This window comes from Phymastichus coffea, unplaced genomic scaffold (genome assembly GCF_024137745.1).
Source record: "Phymastichus coffea isolate CEN01 unplaced genomic scaffold, Cenicafe_Pcof_1.1 PCOF00009, whole genome shotgun sequence".
NCBI classification, from domain to species: domain Eukaryota; kingdom Metazoa; phylum Arthropoda; class Insecta; order Hymenoptera; family Eulophidae; genus Phymastichus; species Phymastichus coffea.
In genome coordinates, this window is record NW_026706820.1 from 4,366,534 (window position 1) to 4,378,458 (window position 11,925).

General features: G+C 32.9%; 1 protein-coding gene across 1 annotated transcript; it reads right to left on the reverse strand.

The window, feature by feature from the left end:
• Nucleotides 1–9,436: 9,436 nt before the first annotated feature.
• LOC131671341 (piggyBac transposable element-derived protein 3-like) lies at nucleotides 9,437–10,427 on the reverse strand. Its single transcript, XM_058947707.1, has 3 exons — nucleotides 9,886–10,427; nucleotides 9,502–9,790; nucleotides 9,437–9,448 (listed from the first exon to the last, which is right to left on the reverse strand). The coding sequence occupies exons 1-3, from the start codon at nucleotides 10,425–10,427 to the stop codon at nucleotides 9,437–9,439; spliced, it is 843 nt and encodes a 280-aa protein (XP_058803690.1).
• Between the last annotated feature and the right edge of the window lie 1,498 nt (nucleotides 10,428–11,925).

The following is an 11,925-nucleotide window of genomic DNA, read 5'->3' on the forward strand; positions in this document are numbered from 1 at the left end:
AATGGTCGTATTACTGGTGTTTGGGGGCCATATCCTGGTTGTAAAAATGATGCTTCTATCCTAAATGATCTTTTCTAATAGAATATTTGGTCGATAGGACGTTTTGATACTGGATAGGGGATTTCGTAACTCTATCAGTGAAATTGAAAAAAAAAGGTTTCGTTGTTAAGATACCAGCTTTAACAAATCAAAAGCAACTTATTACCCAACAAGCTAACGATTCAAGACTGGTCACAAAGAATCGATACATCACTGAAGTTATAAATGGTAGAATAAATAGGAATAACAAGTATTTTGCAAAAACAATACGCAATATAACAGTTGAGAAAGCATACGATGATTTTCTAGTTTCCTGCGCAATAAATAATTTAACTTTTACTGCTGTTAAAAGTACTGATTTAGATATTAAAATAGCTCAAAGAATGTTACAGTTATTAGATATGCAAGGCACTTCGTGTGTGACTGCGTTTGTGTAAGTGGAGGAAGTTATACTCTGAGATTATCTGCATGTTAGTAACACGTCAAGGAGCGCCTGTATTGCCATCTTTGATATATTGTATAAATTTTGTATAAATTTTTTTATTGATAAAAATATATCTTATTCTACATGTTCTTAAAAATACAATGTTATTCTACAAATTATTCACATAAAAAAAATCACTAGAAATTCTTCAACGACTGCATCGTTCTCTTCCAAATTCATGCAACAACCATCGATGTAAAACATTTTCATTAATTTAACGTTTTGATGTGCATATGTCGTTATGTATTTGACGTTATGATTAGGGCATACAGTAACTGATTTTAATTTTTCGAAAGGTGAATAACCCCAATCATTCAAGTCGAAAACTTTGAAGCCGTATCGTCCTAACCACTCATTTTTCAGATCTCCGGAAACGAAAAATTCAGTATCATCTTCAGTGTATCTGTGATGATAAATTTATGCTCTCGTATTTAAAATCACCAGATTTCCATGTTAATCCATAAGAGTAGAATTCGAACCAGAGAATTTGTCGCTTATATTTCTCCGTTAGTCTTCACCATGAAAAAGGAGGTTTGAACAAGCGTACGATTGGTTCTTCGTTGTAGTAAAGTGGAAGTATCGCTAACTCTTTTACAGCACAAGTTTTGTCAGGCATCATAAAGCCTTGCATATCCACTACGTACTCCATTGTGATAGAAAGCTACTATTGAGCTGCTTAACCCATTAACGACCAAAATGCTCAATTTTTTTGTCGATTTTCAACGCGTTTTTTTCGGTAGTCATAGGCCTAAGAAATTTTTGCAAACATGTATTTGGATGGGAAATTTAACGCTCTTTCAGAATCTTTTATCAAAATTGCGATTGATTGCGTTATAAAAAAGTTATAGCCAATTAAACAATAAAAACCTGAAAAATTTTGCGAAAAATCAAGTTTGCGATTTTTTTTAGCAATGTTACCGCTAAAAAATCATCAAACAAATATGATCAGAAGTGATCACGACTATCAAAGTATCTTCAGGAATTTTGGTGGAATTTTTGAACTACTTCTTCCAACAAAATGGTGGCAAGATAAAAAAAAATCCATAAAAAACATTTCTAATTTTTTATCTCGGAAACCATTAAGTTTAGATGAAAAGTTCATTGAACAAAAAAGTCTTAGAATTAAACGAGAAATACGCCTGAATTTTTTCAAAATTTTCCGAGGCGATTTTTTAATTTTCGGAGAATACGGAAAATCCATTTTTCCAAAATCATCTCCAAAAATTCTGAAAAAATTCATTCATTTAATAGTACATTCATGCGTGTTCCTTAATAAATTCTAAGACTTTTTGTTCCATAAACTTTTTCTCCAAACTCAATAGTTTTCGAGATAAAAAACGTTCTACTCTTAGCATGACCCAGAGATAACGACGAGGGCGTAGTAGAATTTTGTCTCCTTTGGGGTGCTTGATTTGAGTGAGTCCCCATGCCTCTCACTTTTCGAGGTGCTTGATTTGAGTGAGTCCCCTTGCCTCTCACAGCAATACGAATTTTTCAGTGTTTTTTTTTTAAACATTCAACACAAATCGATAAATCACATTTTTCACAGATAATTCTCGTTCTTACGGGACAATAAGAACAAAGTTTGAGTTTTGTTTGTTTGGACATATTGTGTTTCTCTTTTTTGCATTGTCTTTGCGTCATGTAATTTTTAGCTATTGAAAGTGCAAAATCTTTTGTTCCAACCCTTTTTTTCTCATCATTGACAGCATTGAATAGTACAGTAGTATTTACAATCGAAGCTTGAATTAGTCTTAAAAAAACTACCCACGTCCACTTTTTCGAACGAATACTCGGACGTAAATTGTTACAATGCCCGTCGTGGACATCATTGCCACCCATAAAACTGTTATAGACGCTAATAGCCCTCGGAAAAAGTATTTCAACTTTTTTTCCTTCTTGCTTACTGTATCTGTTTGAAAAGGATAATGGAGTTACCCCTGCAACAGTAGAAATAATCGAAACTGGTTTTGAATCCATCACAGTGATGTAATTTATACCACTGTTCTTATCGTGCTTCACGGCATACTCACCTCTTTGAGCTTTTTTATTTAGAACATTTTTATCTTTGACTCTATCTTCTCTAATAATACCTGTAAATTTTAGCCCAAGCTTCTTCAAATGCTCAGCGAGATCTAAGCTTGTGAAATAATTATCAAAATAAAGATGGAACATAGATATCTTGCCCGGAGGTATAACACGAAAAAACTTTTCTAATAAATTCATGACAACGCGATAACCTAATGCATACTTACTAAATTTACTTCCCGTTGTAGAATTTTTTCCGCAGTATAAGTCAAGACCTAATACAAAACCATCGGAAGTACAAAGATCCCAGAATTTGAGACCAAATCGTATGGGTTTTCCTCGAATGAACTGTTTTAGAACCGTCCTCGCATAAGACTTAGCCATCATTTCATCGATGGAAAGAGCAGTTCTTCACACACCGAACTTCATAATATTAATTTCAAATAGGTTTAATAGTGAACGGACACGCCAAGCATAGTCAGTTGGATTTTTATCTTTCGTTTGTGAATATTTTAATTTTGATTTAATCTCTTCAAACTTATTACGTGACATAGCAGAAGAAACAACATTACAAGATAAAAAGAGATCACGTGACCAGTAATCCTTCTGAGATTTCCTTTTGTTGAATGAAGTCAAAATGATTATTCCCACGAATTTATTTAAGTCTTTTAACTTTAAATCAAAATTATTTTCTTTGCAAGCATCTATAATATATTGCTTCATTTCAGTTGAGAAAAATGTTTCAAACAGTTCTACTGGCTCCATTTCTTGTATTTTATTTTTTACCGAGTCTTTCAATAAAATTTTGTCTTTCAATTTATCATTATACTTTTTTTCTCCTTCCATCCACTGAAGTTCATGCATTCTTTCTAATTTAGTTTGAGTTTCAGTATATGTTTTACAAGCTTCTGTGTACGTTATATTAAAAATTTCATCATCTGAATCAGTATCGAAATCTGATCCATCAGAACAAGAATTGTCAGGATTTGGAAGGGTAACTATATCATCGTAAGTGTTCTTTGATCAATTTCGTACATTTCATGGGAGCGAGTGGAACGTCTTTTACGTTTTTGCGACATGTTATATAAAATAATATAAATACCTAATGAAAATAATTACTACAGTTTTCAATGCTTCTTGTCAAACCTAGACTTTAGAAAGCGAAAATAATCTTTTCGATTCGATTTACTGTATGGTCTCAAAATAACAAGAGACTAGTAAGTAATAAAAATGAGCTCACATACAATTGTACATTTCTGATTAGCTTTTTTGATATGTGTATATTAGTAAACGCTATACAAACTATACTTGTATACACATAAAAAGGCAAAACATATTATATTATTGTTGAATGGCTGTTCTTTATTCTGTATCAAAAATATTAACGCTGCTAGGATTATAACCTAACTCACTTTTTATCTCGAAAACTATTGAGTTTGGAGAAAAAGTTTATGGAACAAAAAGTCTTAGAATTTATCAAGGAACACACATGAATTTTTTCAGAATATTTGGAGATGATTTTGGAAAAATGGATTTTCCGTATTCTCCGAAAATTCAAAAATCGCCACGGAAAATTCTGAAAAAATTCAGGCTTATTTCTCGTTTAATTCTAAGATTTTTTTATTCAATGAACTTTTCATCTAAACTTAATGATTTCCGAGATAAAAAATGAGAAATATTTTTTATGGATTTTTTTTTATTTTGCCACCATTTTGTTGGAAGAATTGGTTCAAAAATTCCACCAAAATTCCTGGAGATACTTTGATAGTCGTAATCATCTCTGATCATATTTGTTTGATGATTTTTTAGCGGTAACATTGCTAAAAAAATCGCAAACTTGATTTTTCGCAAAATTTTTCAGGTTTTTATTGTTTAATTGGCTATAACTTTTTTATAACGCAATCAATCGCAATTTTGAAAAAAGATTCTGAAAGAGTGTTAAATTTCCCATCCAAATACGTGTTTGCAAACATTTCTTAGGCCTATGACTACCGAAAAAAACGCGTTGAAAATCAACAAAAAAATTGAGCATTTTGGTCGTTAATGGGTTAAGAAAAGAGCCAATTCTTTAATACCCCTCCCTTTTCTAAATAATTTTTTTCACATCTCCATTTATCAGATTATACTGAACGACACGATCGTGTAGAATAAGAGAATATGCTGTAGATCTTTTAGGAATATTTTCTGTGGTTTCGAACTCCAAGCGCACATCTACTGAAGCAGTCTTCAATGACTCGTTTTATTTCAACAGTCAATCACTATAAGAGTCATGTCATTTTTATATTTGAGTGTTTTGAGCATCGGTTCGGCATCTTTATCGTAGTATACATCTCGAAAATTGACATACATACGAGGATTGCTATTTATATTTTGAGCCTAATAATGAAAAGACAGTAATTTATTATTGAAAATTGCATTACTGTTTTTCGAAGTATTCTTCATGATGATCAATACACTTTTGATACTTAAAGGTATACATATATACGAGGTGTGTTCAAAAAGTAACGAGAATTTTTAAATTTCGCGGGTTTGGAGAGTCCGCTTGTATAAAATTTTTTTTTATTATATTGGTACACATGCCCCTGAAGTACGATAAAATTTTCAGCAATATTCATTGCTTACTTTTTAAGTGGCAGCCACTAACGTTAGATGTGTTTTTCGAGCTCGGCGATTTTCGTTTGTGAAAAAAAATGGATCAAAGAATTTGTATTAAATTTTGCGTAAAAAATGAAATAAAGTGTAGTAAAGTTTGTCAAATGTTAACAAAGGCATATAGTGAGTTTGCTATGAGTAAAGCAAGGATTTATGAGTGGTATAAGCGTTTCCAAGATGGCCACGAAAACGTTGAAGATGACGAACGACCCGGACGCCCAAGCACATCAACAACCGATGAAAACGTGAAAAAAGTGAAAGAAATGGTTATGAACGATCGCCGAATCACAATCAGAGAAGTCGCTGATGATGTTGGCATATCAGTTGGCTCATGCCATCAAATTTTTTCGAATGTTTTGGGTATGAAACGTGTGGCAGCAAAATTCGTTCCAAAATTGTTGAATTTCGAACAAAAACAGCGGCGAATGGAAGTTGCTCAGGAGTCGCTAAATGAAGTCAATAACGATGCAGAACTACTAAAACGTGTTATAACAGGTGACGAAACATGGGTTTACGGATATGATGTCGAAACTAAGGCTCAATCGTCCCAGTGGAGGCATTCTGGATCGCCAAGACCGAAAAAGGCTCGACAAGTGCGGTCGAATGTGAAGGTTATGCTCACTGTGTTCTTCGATTTTAATGGCATAGTGCATTATGAATTCTTGCCACAAGGTCAAACAATCAATAAGCAGTACTACCTACAAGTTCAACGTCGTTTGCGTGAAGCAATCCGAAAAAAACGCCCGGATTTGTGGCAAAACAATTCATGGCTTTTGCACCACGATAATGCGCCTGCTCACACTTCATTGCTTGTTCGTGAATTTTTGGCCAAAAACGAAACTGTAACGATGCCTCAGCCTCCATATTCGCCAGATATGGCTCCATGTGACTTTTTTCTATTTCCAAAAATAAAGAGAACATTAAAAGGCCGTCGTTTTACAAGCATAGATGACATTAAAAGCGAATAGCTGAAAGAGCTAAAAGCTATTACAAAGATCGAGTTTCAAAAGTGTTTCGAGGATTGGAAAAAGCGTTGGCATAAGTTTATTGTGTCCGAAGGGGACTACTTTGAAGGCGACAACATTAATGTAGATGAATAAATAAATATTTTTTTCATAAAACGAAAATTCTCGTTATTTTTTTAACACACCTCGTATACTCATTTCGATTGAATATCAGACAAGAGAAAACGATAATATGTGAAATGACAAATCTATCACCAAGTCGGTAATTTTTTTTATGCATTTTTGGCGAAAATATTCAAAGGAAGAGGTGAAAATGAATATTTGTGATTCATGTAAGAATTGTTAAAATTTGTTGATAATTCTTGTGTGCATTTGGTGAGCGTGTGTGTGTTTGTGTGTAATAGTATGTCAATACTTATACATACAGTGGATACGAGAAGTTGACTTCATAAAATTAGCGCTTCTACGTTTTCAAAATTTTGCTGTATTCCGAGAAATCCGCATGTAAACAAAACTCATTTCTCTCACCTATACTAAGGGCATTGGATTTATGTTGTGGCTACTATCAGTAGTACGTTTATCGTGCTAGCGTGAAGAGCTCGCGACTTGCTTTATGTATATCATGATTGAGGTAAGTTATATGATCGATTGTATTTAAAAAATCATCTCTACATCTGTTTTACTATTCTAACAGCCGTGGAATCTGATCGAGAAGAGAAACTCAAACATTCTTTTGACACTGGCCATCAATATAGAGCTATGAAAAAAATAGAAGATAGTTTGAAATCGAATGAAGTTCAATTGGTGATTGATTTTTCCCAGAATTATGTTTCTAAATATACTTCGGAAATTCAAAATCACAAAATACGTTGCATTCTGGTGTATTTCGTTACAGAGATGATAAGGATCAGAAAATTATATGTGTTTCATTTTGCACTGTCTCTGAAAGTCTCAGACATGATAATGTCGCTGTTTGGGCACATTTACAACCAATTATATCGCTCATCAAGAGAAAAGTACCGAACTGTGACACCATTCATTTTCAAAGCGACGGACCTTCGACTCAATATAAAAATAAAACTAATTTTGATCTTTTTTAACATTACTGCAACAAATTGGGACTGCGAATTGCATCTTGGAACTACACAACAGCTGGACATGGAAAAAATAGTACTGATGGTTCGGGCGGAACAACAAAAACTTTATGTGATCGAGCAGTACAATCTGGGCACGATGTAATGACCGTTCAAGATATAATTGATGTGGTTAGTAAGTCATCTAAAATTCATATCTTTCATGTTACCTTAGCAGATATAGAAGTGATTGATGAATTAGTGCGGCCTAACACTGCGTCAGCCCCCAAATCTCAACAAATCTATCAAATTCTGTGGACTCAAGAAAAACGTGACCTTTTATTTCTCAATAGTCTTTCTTGCAACGATCCTAATTGTTTTACAAATCCACCATGCAAACGCTTTTCCTTAATTCCTGGTGGATGAACCTTACAGTCATTATCGAAATCTCGAGCAAAGAAACGGAAATTAAAAGAAGAAGGAACAATTAATTCTGAAAATCAACATAATAATACAAGAAAGAAACAAAAAATAGATGAGCAGGACAGCATTAAAAATAACAAACAACCTGCAAAAAAAATGATAGCAAAAGAAAGAATTGTTAGTAAAGGAAACAAGAGAAGACGTAATGATATAACTTGTCAAGTTCCGAATAATGTTAAAAATGTGCAATCTCGTATATCTGTTCGAACTTGACGAACCAAGAAAAATTAGTTATAGTGTTATAAATATTTGTTGAGTTATACAACAAAAATGTATGTTTGTGTTATACCTACTTTATTCAAATAAGTTATTGCTTATCTGTGATACCTTATATTTTCGTAAAACTGTGTTCAGTTATGTTTGATCATTTATGTAAATAAATTTCGGAAGTTTTTGATTGGAAAAATTTTACTTTATAAAGTCTATGATTCATGAAAATTGATGGAAAAATAATCATTTTCAACTGAACATTTTTTGCTGATTTTGAGATCAGAATGACCTTGAATTTACCTATTTTACCTTTAAATGTCCTTGATTCTAACCTAATTGAGTTAAATAAACCTTAGACTCGGACTCAGCGACCCTCAAAAACCATAGAAGCTTTTTCTCAAATTCATACAATTTTTTTTAAGCTGTTATTGTAGAAAAAATAAATCCTTACTTTTGCGATAACAATTTTACCGAGGCCTGAAAATGGATAACGCGATTTTTCTTATGTACTTTAACCCGTTAAGGCCGAGAACACCCCTCCTGGTACACCGCTCTTTCGACTATCATAACTCGTGCAATTCCACGTATAAAAAATTAAAAGATACACTATTTCAAAGCTTAAGATCTCCCCTTTCCAATGGTGTGCCGAAAAATGCGATAAAAAAAATGTTAACTATGTGAAAATATTGTTTAAATAAAAAAAAACACGATTTTTTCATAATTTTTTTTTATAAAATCAAGTTTTCAGAATGGATCTCGGTTTGCAATCCGCTTGGAACCTCAATAACTGGTGGCATAATTGTCTAAGCTTTCATAATATATATTTCCGAGATCGTTTTTTTATCTCAGTATCATCAAAATGGCGCTTCAATGACGGAATTTTCGTTCAGACATTCATGAATTTTTTCCTTGAAAAGTATGGACTTTTCGAAAAAGTCAAAGAGAAGAAAAAGTTCTTAAAATCACTCGTATAATACATCAGAATTTTTTCAAAAAGTTTGGAGCAATTTTTTGAATTTTGCAAATTGTCAAATTTTGAACATTTTCAAAATTGACCGTAATTTTTTGAAAAAATTCGAGTGCATTCTTTGCTCAGTTTTGAAAACTTTTTATTCCTGGTAAATTTTCATATGAGTTCATTGCTTTTAAGAAAAAAATTCACAAGTGTCAAAGTAATTGCCCAATACGTAAGTCATTAACATCCACTCTTTGATCGCCTGTCCGCCGCAAACAGAGTTTGCGTTGCCCAACTATCACCAACGAGGAGGTCGACGAATATAGATAGTTTTTTTTTTTTTTTTTTTTTTTTTCATATTTTAGTTATTTTTTTTTTTATTTTTAATTTTTTTTATTGTCGAATTTTTCTGGAATCGATAATTCATTTCGCTACCTTTCCTGTGTGTAATTTTGAAAAACATTCGATACAGTAATATTCTTTGCAATCAATGCAGTATCTGGTAGTCCTTACACAACATCCTTCGCTATTACATTTGTTTCTTGTTCTAGTATCGTGCCTGTGAGATTTGAGATCACATATTTTCGATTGCGCCAAATACTTTCTACTCACTTCTTTACACATTTCTTGCGTTTTCATTATTTTTCTATCCTTTCTGCAAAGATTGCTTATTGTTACAGCGTTCGTTATTGACATTTCAATAATTCGTGAGAAAATTTTGAATGGCCACTTCTTTGAACTGACACTTGGAGAAGCTTTCTTGCATCGAAAATCGTGCAAATCCACTCCTCCCATGTACTTGTTATACGAAGAAAAAGCACAAGGGAATTCCAATTTTGATCTTTTCTTAGCAGTTCTTGAATATCTTTCCATTGGCTCCAAGGGAGTGACGCCAGCTGCCGTAGAAAGAATAGAAACTTCTTTTGAGTCAATTACACTGATGAGATTCATTCCACTGTTACGATCATAACTCGCTTTGTTCGTTCCTCGTGGTGCTTTATTTTTTCAAAATCATGTTTTTGTTTCACTCTATCTTTACGAACAGTTCCTGTAGATCGTAAGCCACATTTGTTCAAGTGAACGACTAAATCAGGACTAGTGAAATAGTTATCAAAATAGACATGATAGTCAGACAATTTTCTTTTTGAAAGGCTATGTAGAAGTGGATTAACCATTTGTAATACAACTCTGGAGCCAAGTGGACATGCGGATAAATTTATCCCAATGCTTGTATCGTTCTTACAACAATAAATATCAACGTTGAATATATATCCATTTGCTCCGCACAAGGCCCAGAGTTTGATTTTGTATCGGTCAGGTTTAGAAGGCAAATATTGCCTCAGACACGTGTGACCAAAAAATCTAACCATCATTTCGTCAATGGAAAGAGCAGTTGAAAAATATCCAAATTGTTTAATATTGGTCCTAAACAATTCCAAAATATGACGGACTTTCCAAGCTTTATCATTATCATTTTTGTCAGTAGGTTTTGAATATTTTATTTTAGATTTTATTTCACTAAACCGATCGCGCGTCATCGCTAATGAAACAGCAGAGCAGTTTTCGAGAGGGTCGGTTTCCCAATACTCTCTTTGATTCTTTCGAATATTGTAAGATGATAATAATAATATTCCTATGAATGTGTTGAGTTCTTTTGTAGATAATTTCAAATCATTTTCTTCACTGGCTTGAATAATATAATTTTCTATTTCTTCAGAGAAAAAGATTTCGAACAGTTCCACGTGTGACATTGAAGATATTTTCTGCTTTACGGAATCAGGCAATAACAATTGATCTTTCAAATCTACAGAGTAAACTTTTTCTCCTTCACACCACGAAAAAGTATGATTTGGCTCTAACAGTTTTTGTTTTTCTATATAACTTTCAAAAACAGATCGATATGAGACATTTGGTACATGAATTTCCTATTCAGAATTGTCTTCATCAGATAGTTCTGATTCAGAATTTTCAGTATCTGACGAACTATCTCCATCAGTGCCAGAGTCATCTGGATTAGGTATAAAAATATGCTGTTTATTTTCATTCGAATCTGACTATTCATCAGTCAATTCACAGTAACTCCTTTTCGTGGCTCTCCTTTTCGACATTTTTCTCAACCTACTAAAATAACTTCAGTGGAACGTCCTGTTGGTAGGAAGCCTGTAGCAACCAGCTGTATTATTCGGGCTGATTTACGGATTTTTGATTCAATTGATGATAGTCAATAATACTCAATGACTTGCAAGATTCAAAATTCAATGTATTTCATGAATCATTTCAATGCGATGAATTTCGCTAAAATTGGATTTTCAGGCCACCTATGAACGAATGATGGGCTTCTGCTACACGATCGGCTATTCAGGATTTCGCTCCGATATAGATTGCAGTTATAAGTAGATAGTTTATTTTGTTATTTTCATCACCAAATTAGGTTTTTCTAAAAACGTATTCCTTTTCATATCTTTTTTCACCAGTACAAGCTCACACACTAATTGCAGCGTGGATACCTCGGACTATACATACTGTGCAATTATTTTGACACTTGTGAATTTTTTTCTTAAAAGCAGTGAACTCATATGAAAATTTACCAGGAATAAAAAAAAAAGCTAAAATGCTTTCAAAACTGAGCAAAGAATGCACTCGAATTTTTTCAAAAAATTACGGTCAATTTTGAAAATGTTCAAAATTTGACAATTTGCAAAATTCAAAAAATTGCTCCAAACTTTTCGAAAAAATTCTGATGTATTATACGAGTGATTTTAAGAACTTTTTTTTCTTTTTGACTTTTTCGAAAAGTCCATACTTTTCAAGGAAAAAATTCATGAATGTCTGAACGAAAATTCCGTCATTGAAGCGCCATTTTGATGATACTGAGATAAAAAAACGATCTCGGAAATATATATTATGAAAGCTTAGACATTTATGCCACCAGTTATTGAGGTTCCAAGTGGATTGCAAACCGAGATCCATTCTGAAAACTTGATTTTATAAAAAAAAATTATGAAAAAATCGTGTTTTTTTTTATTTAAACAATAT

Coding starts and splice junctions, on each gene's coding strand:
- LOC131671341 (XM_058947707.1), bottom strand. CDS start 10,427: ATGACGCGCGATCGGTTTAGTGAAATAAAATCTAAAATAAAATATTCA. Junction 9,791..9,885: donor CATGATTTTGAAAAAATAAA/GCACCACGAGGA, acceptor TATTCTTTCTAC/GGCAGCTGGCGTCACTCCCT.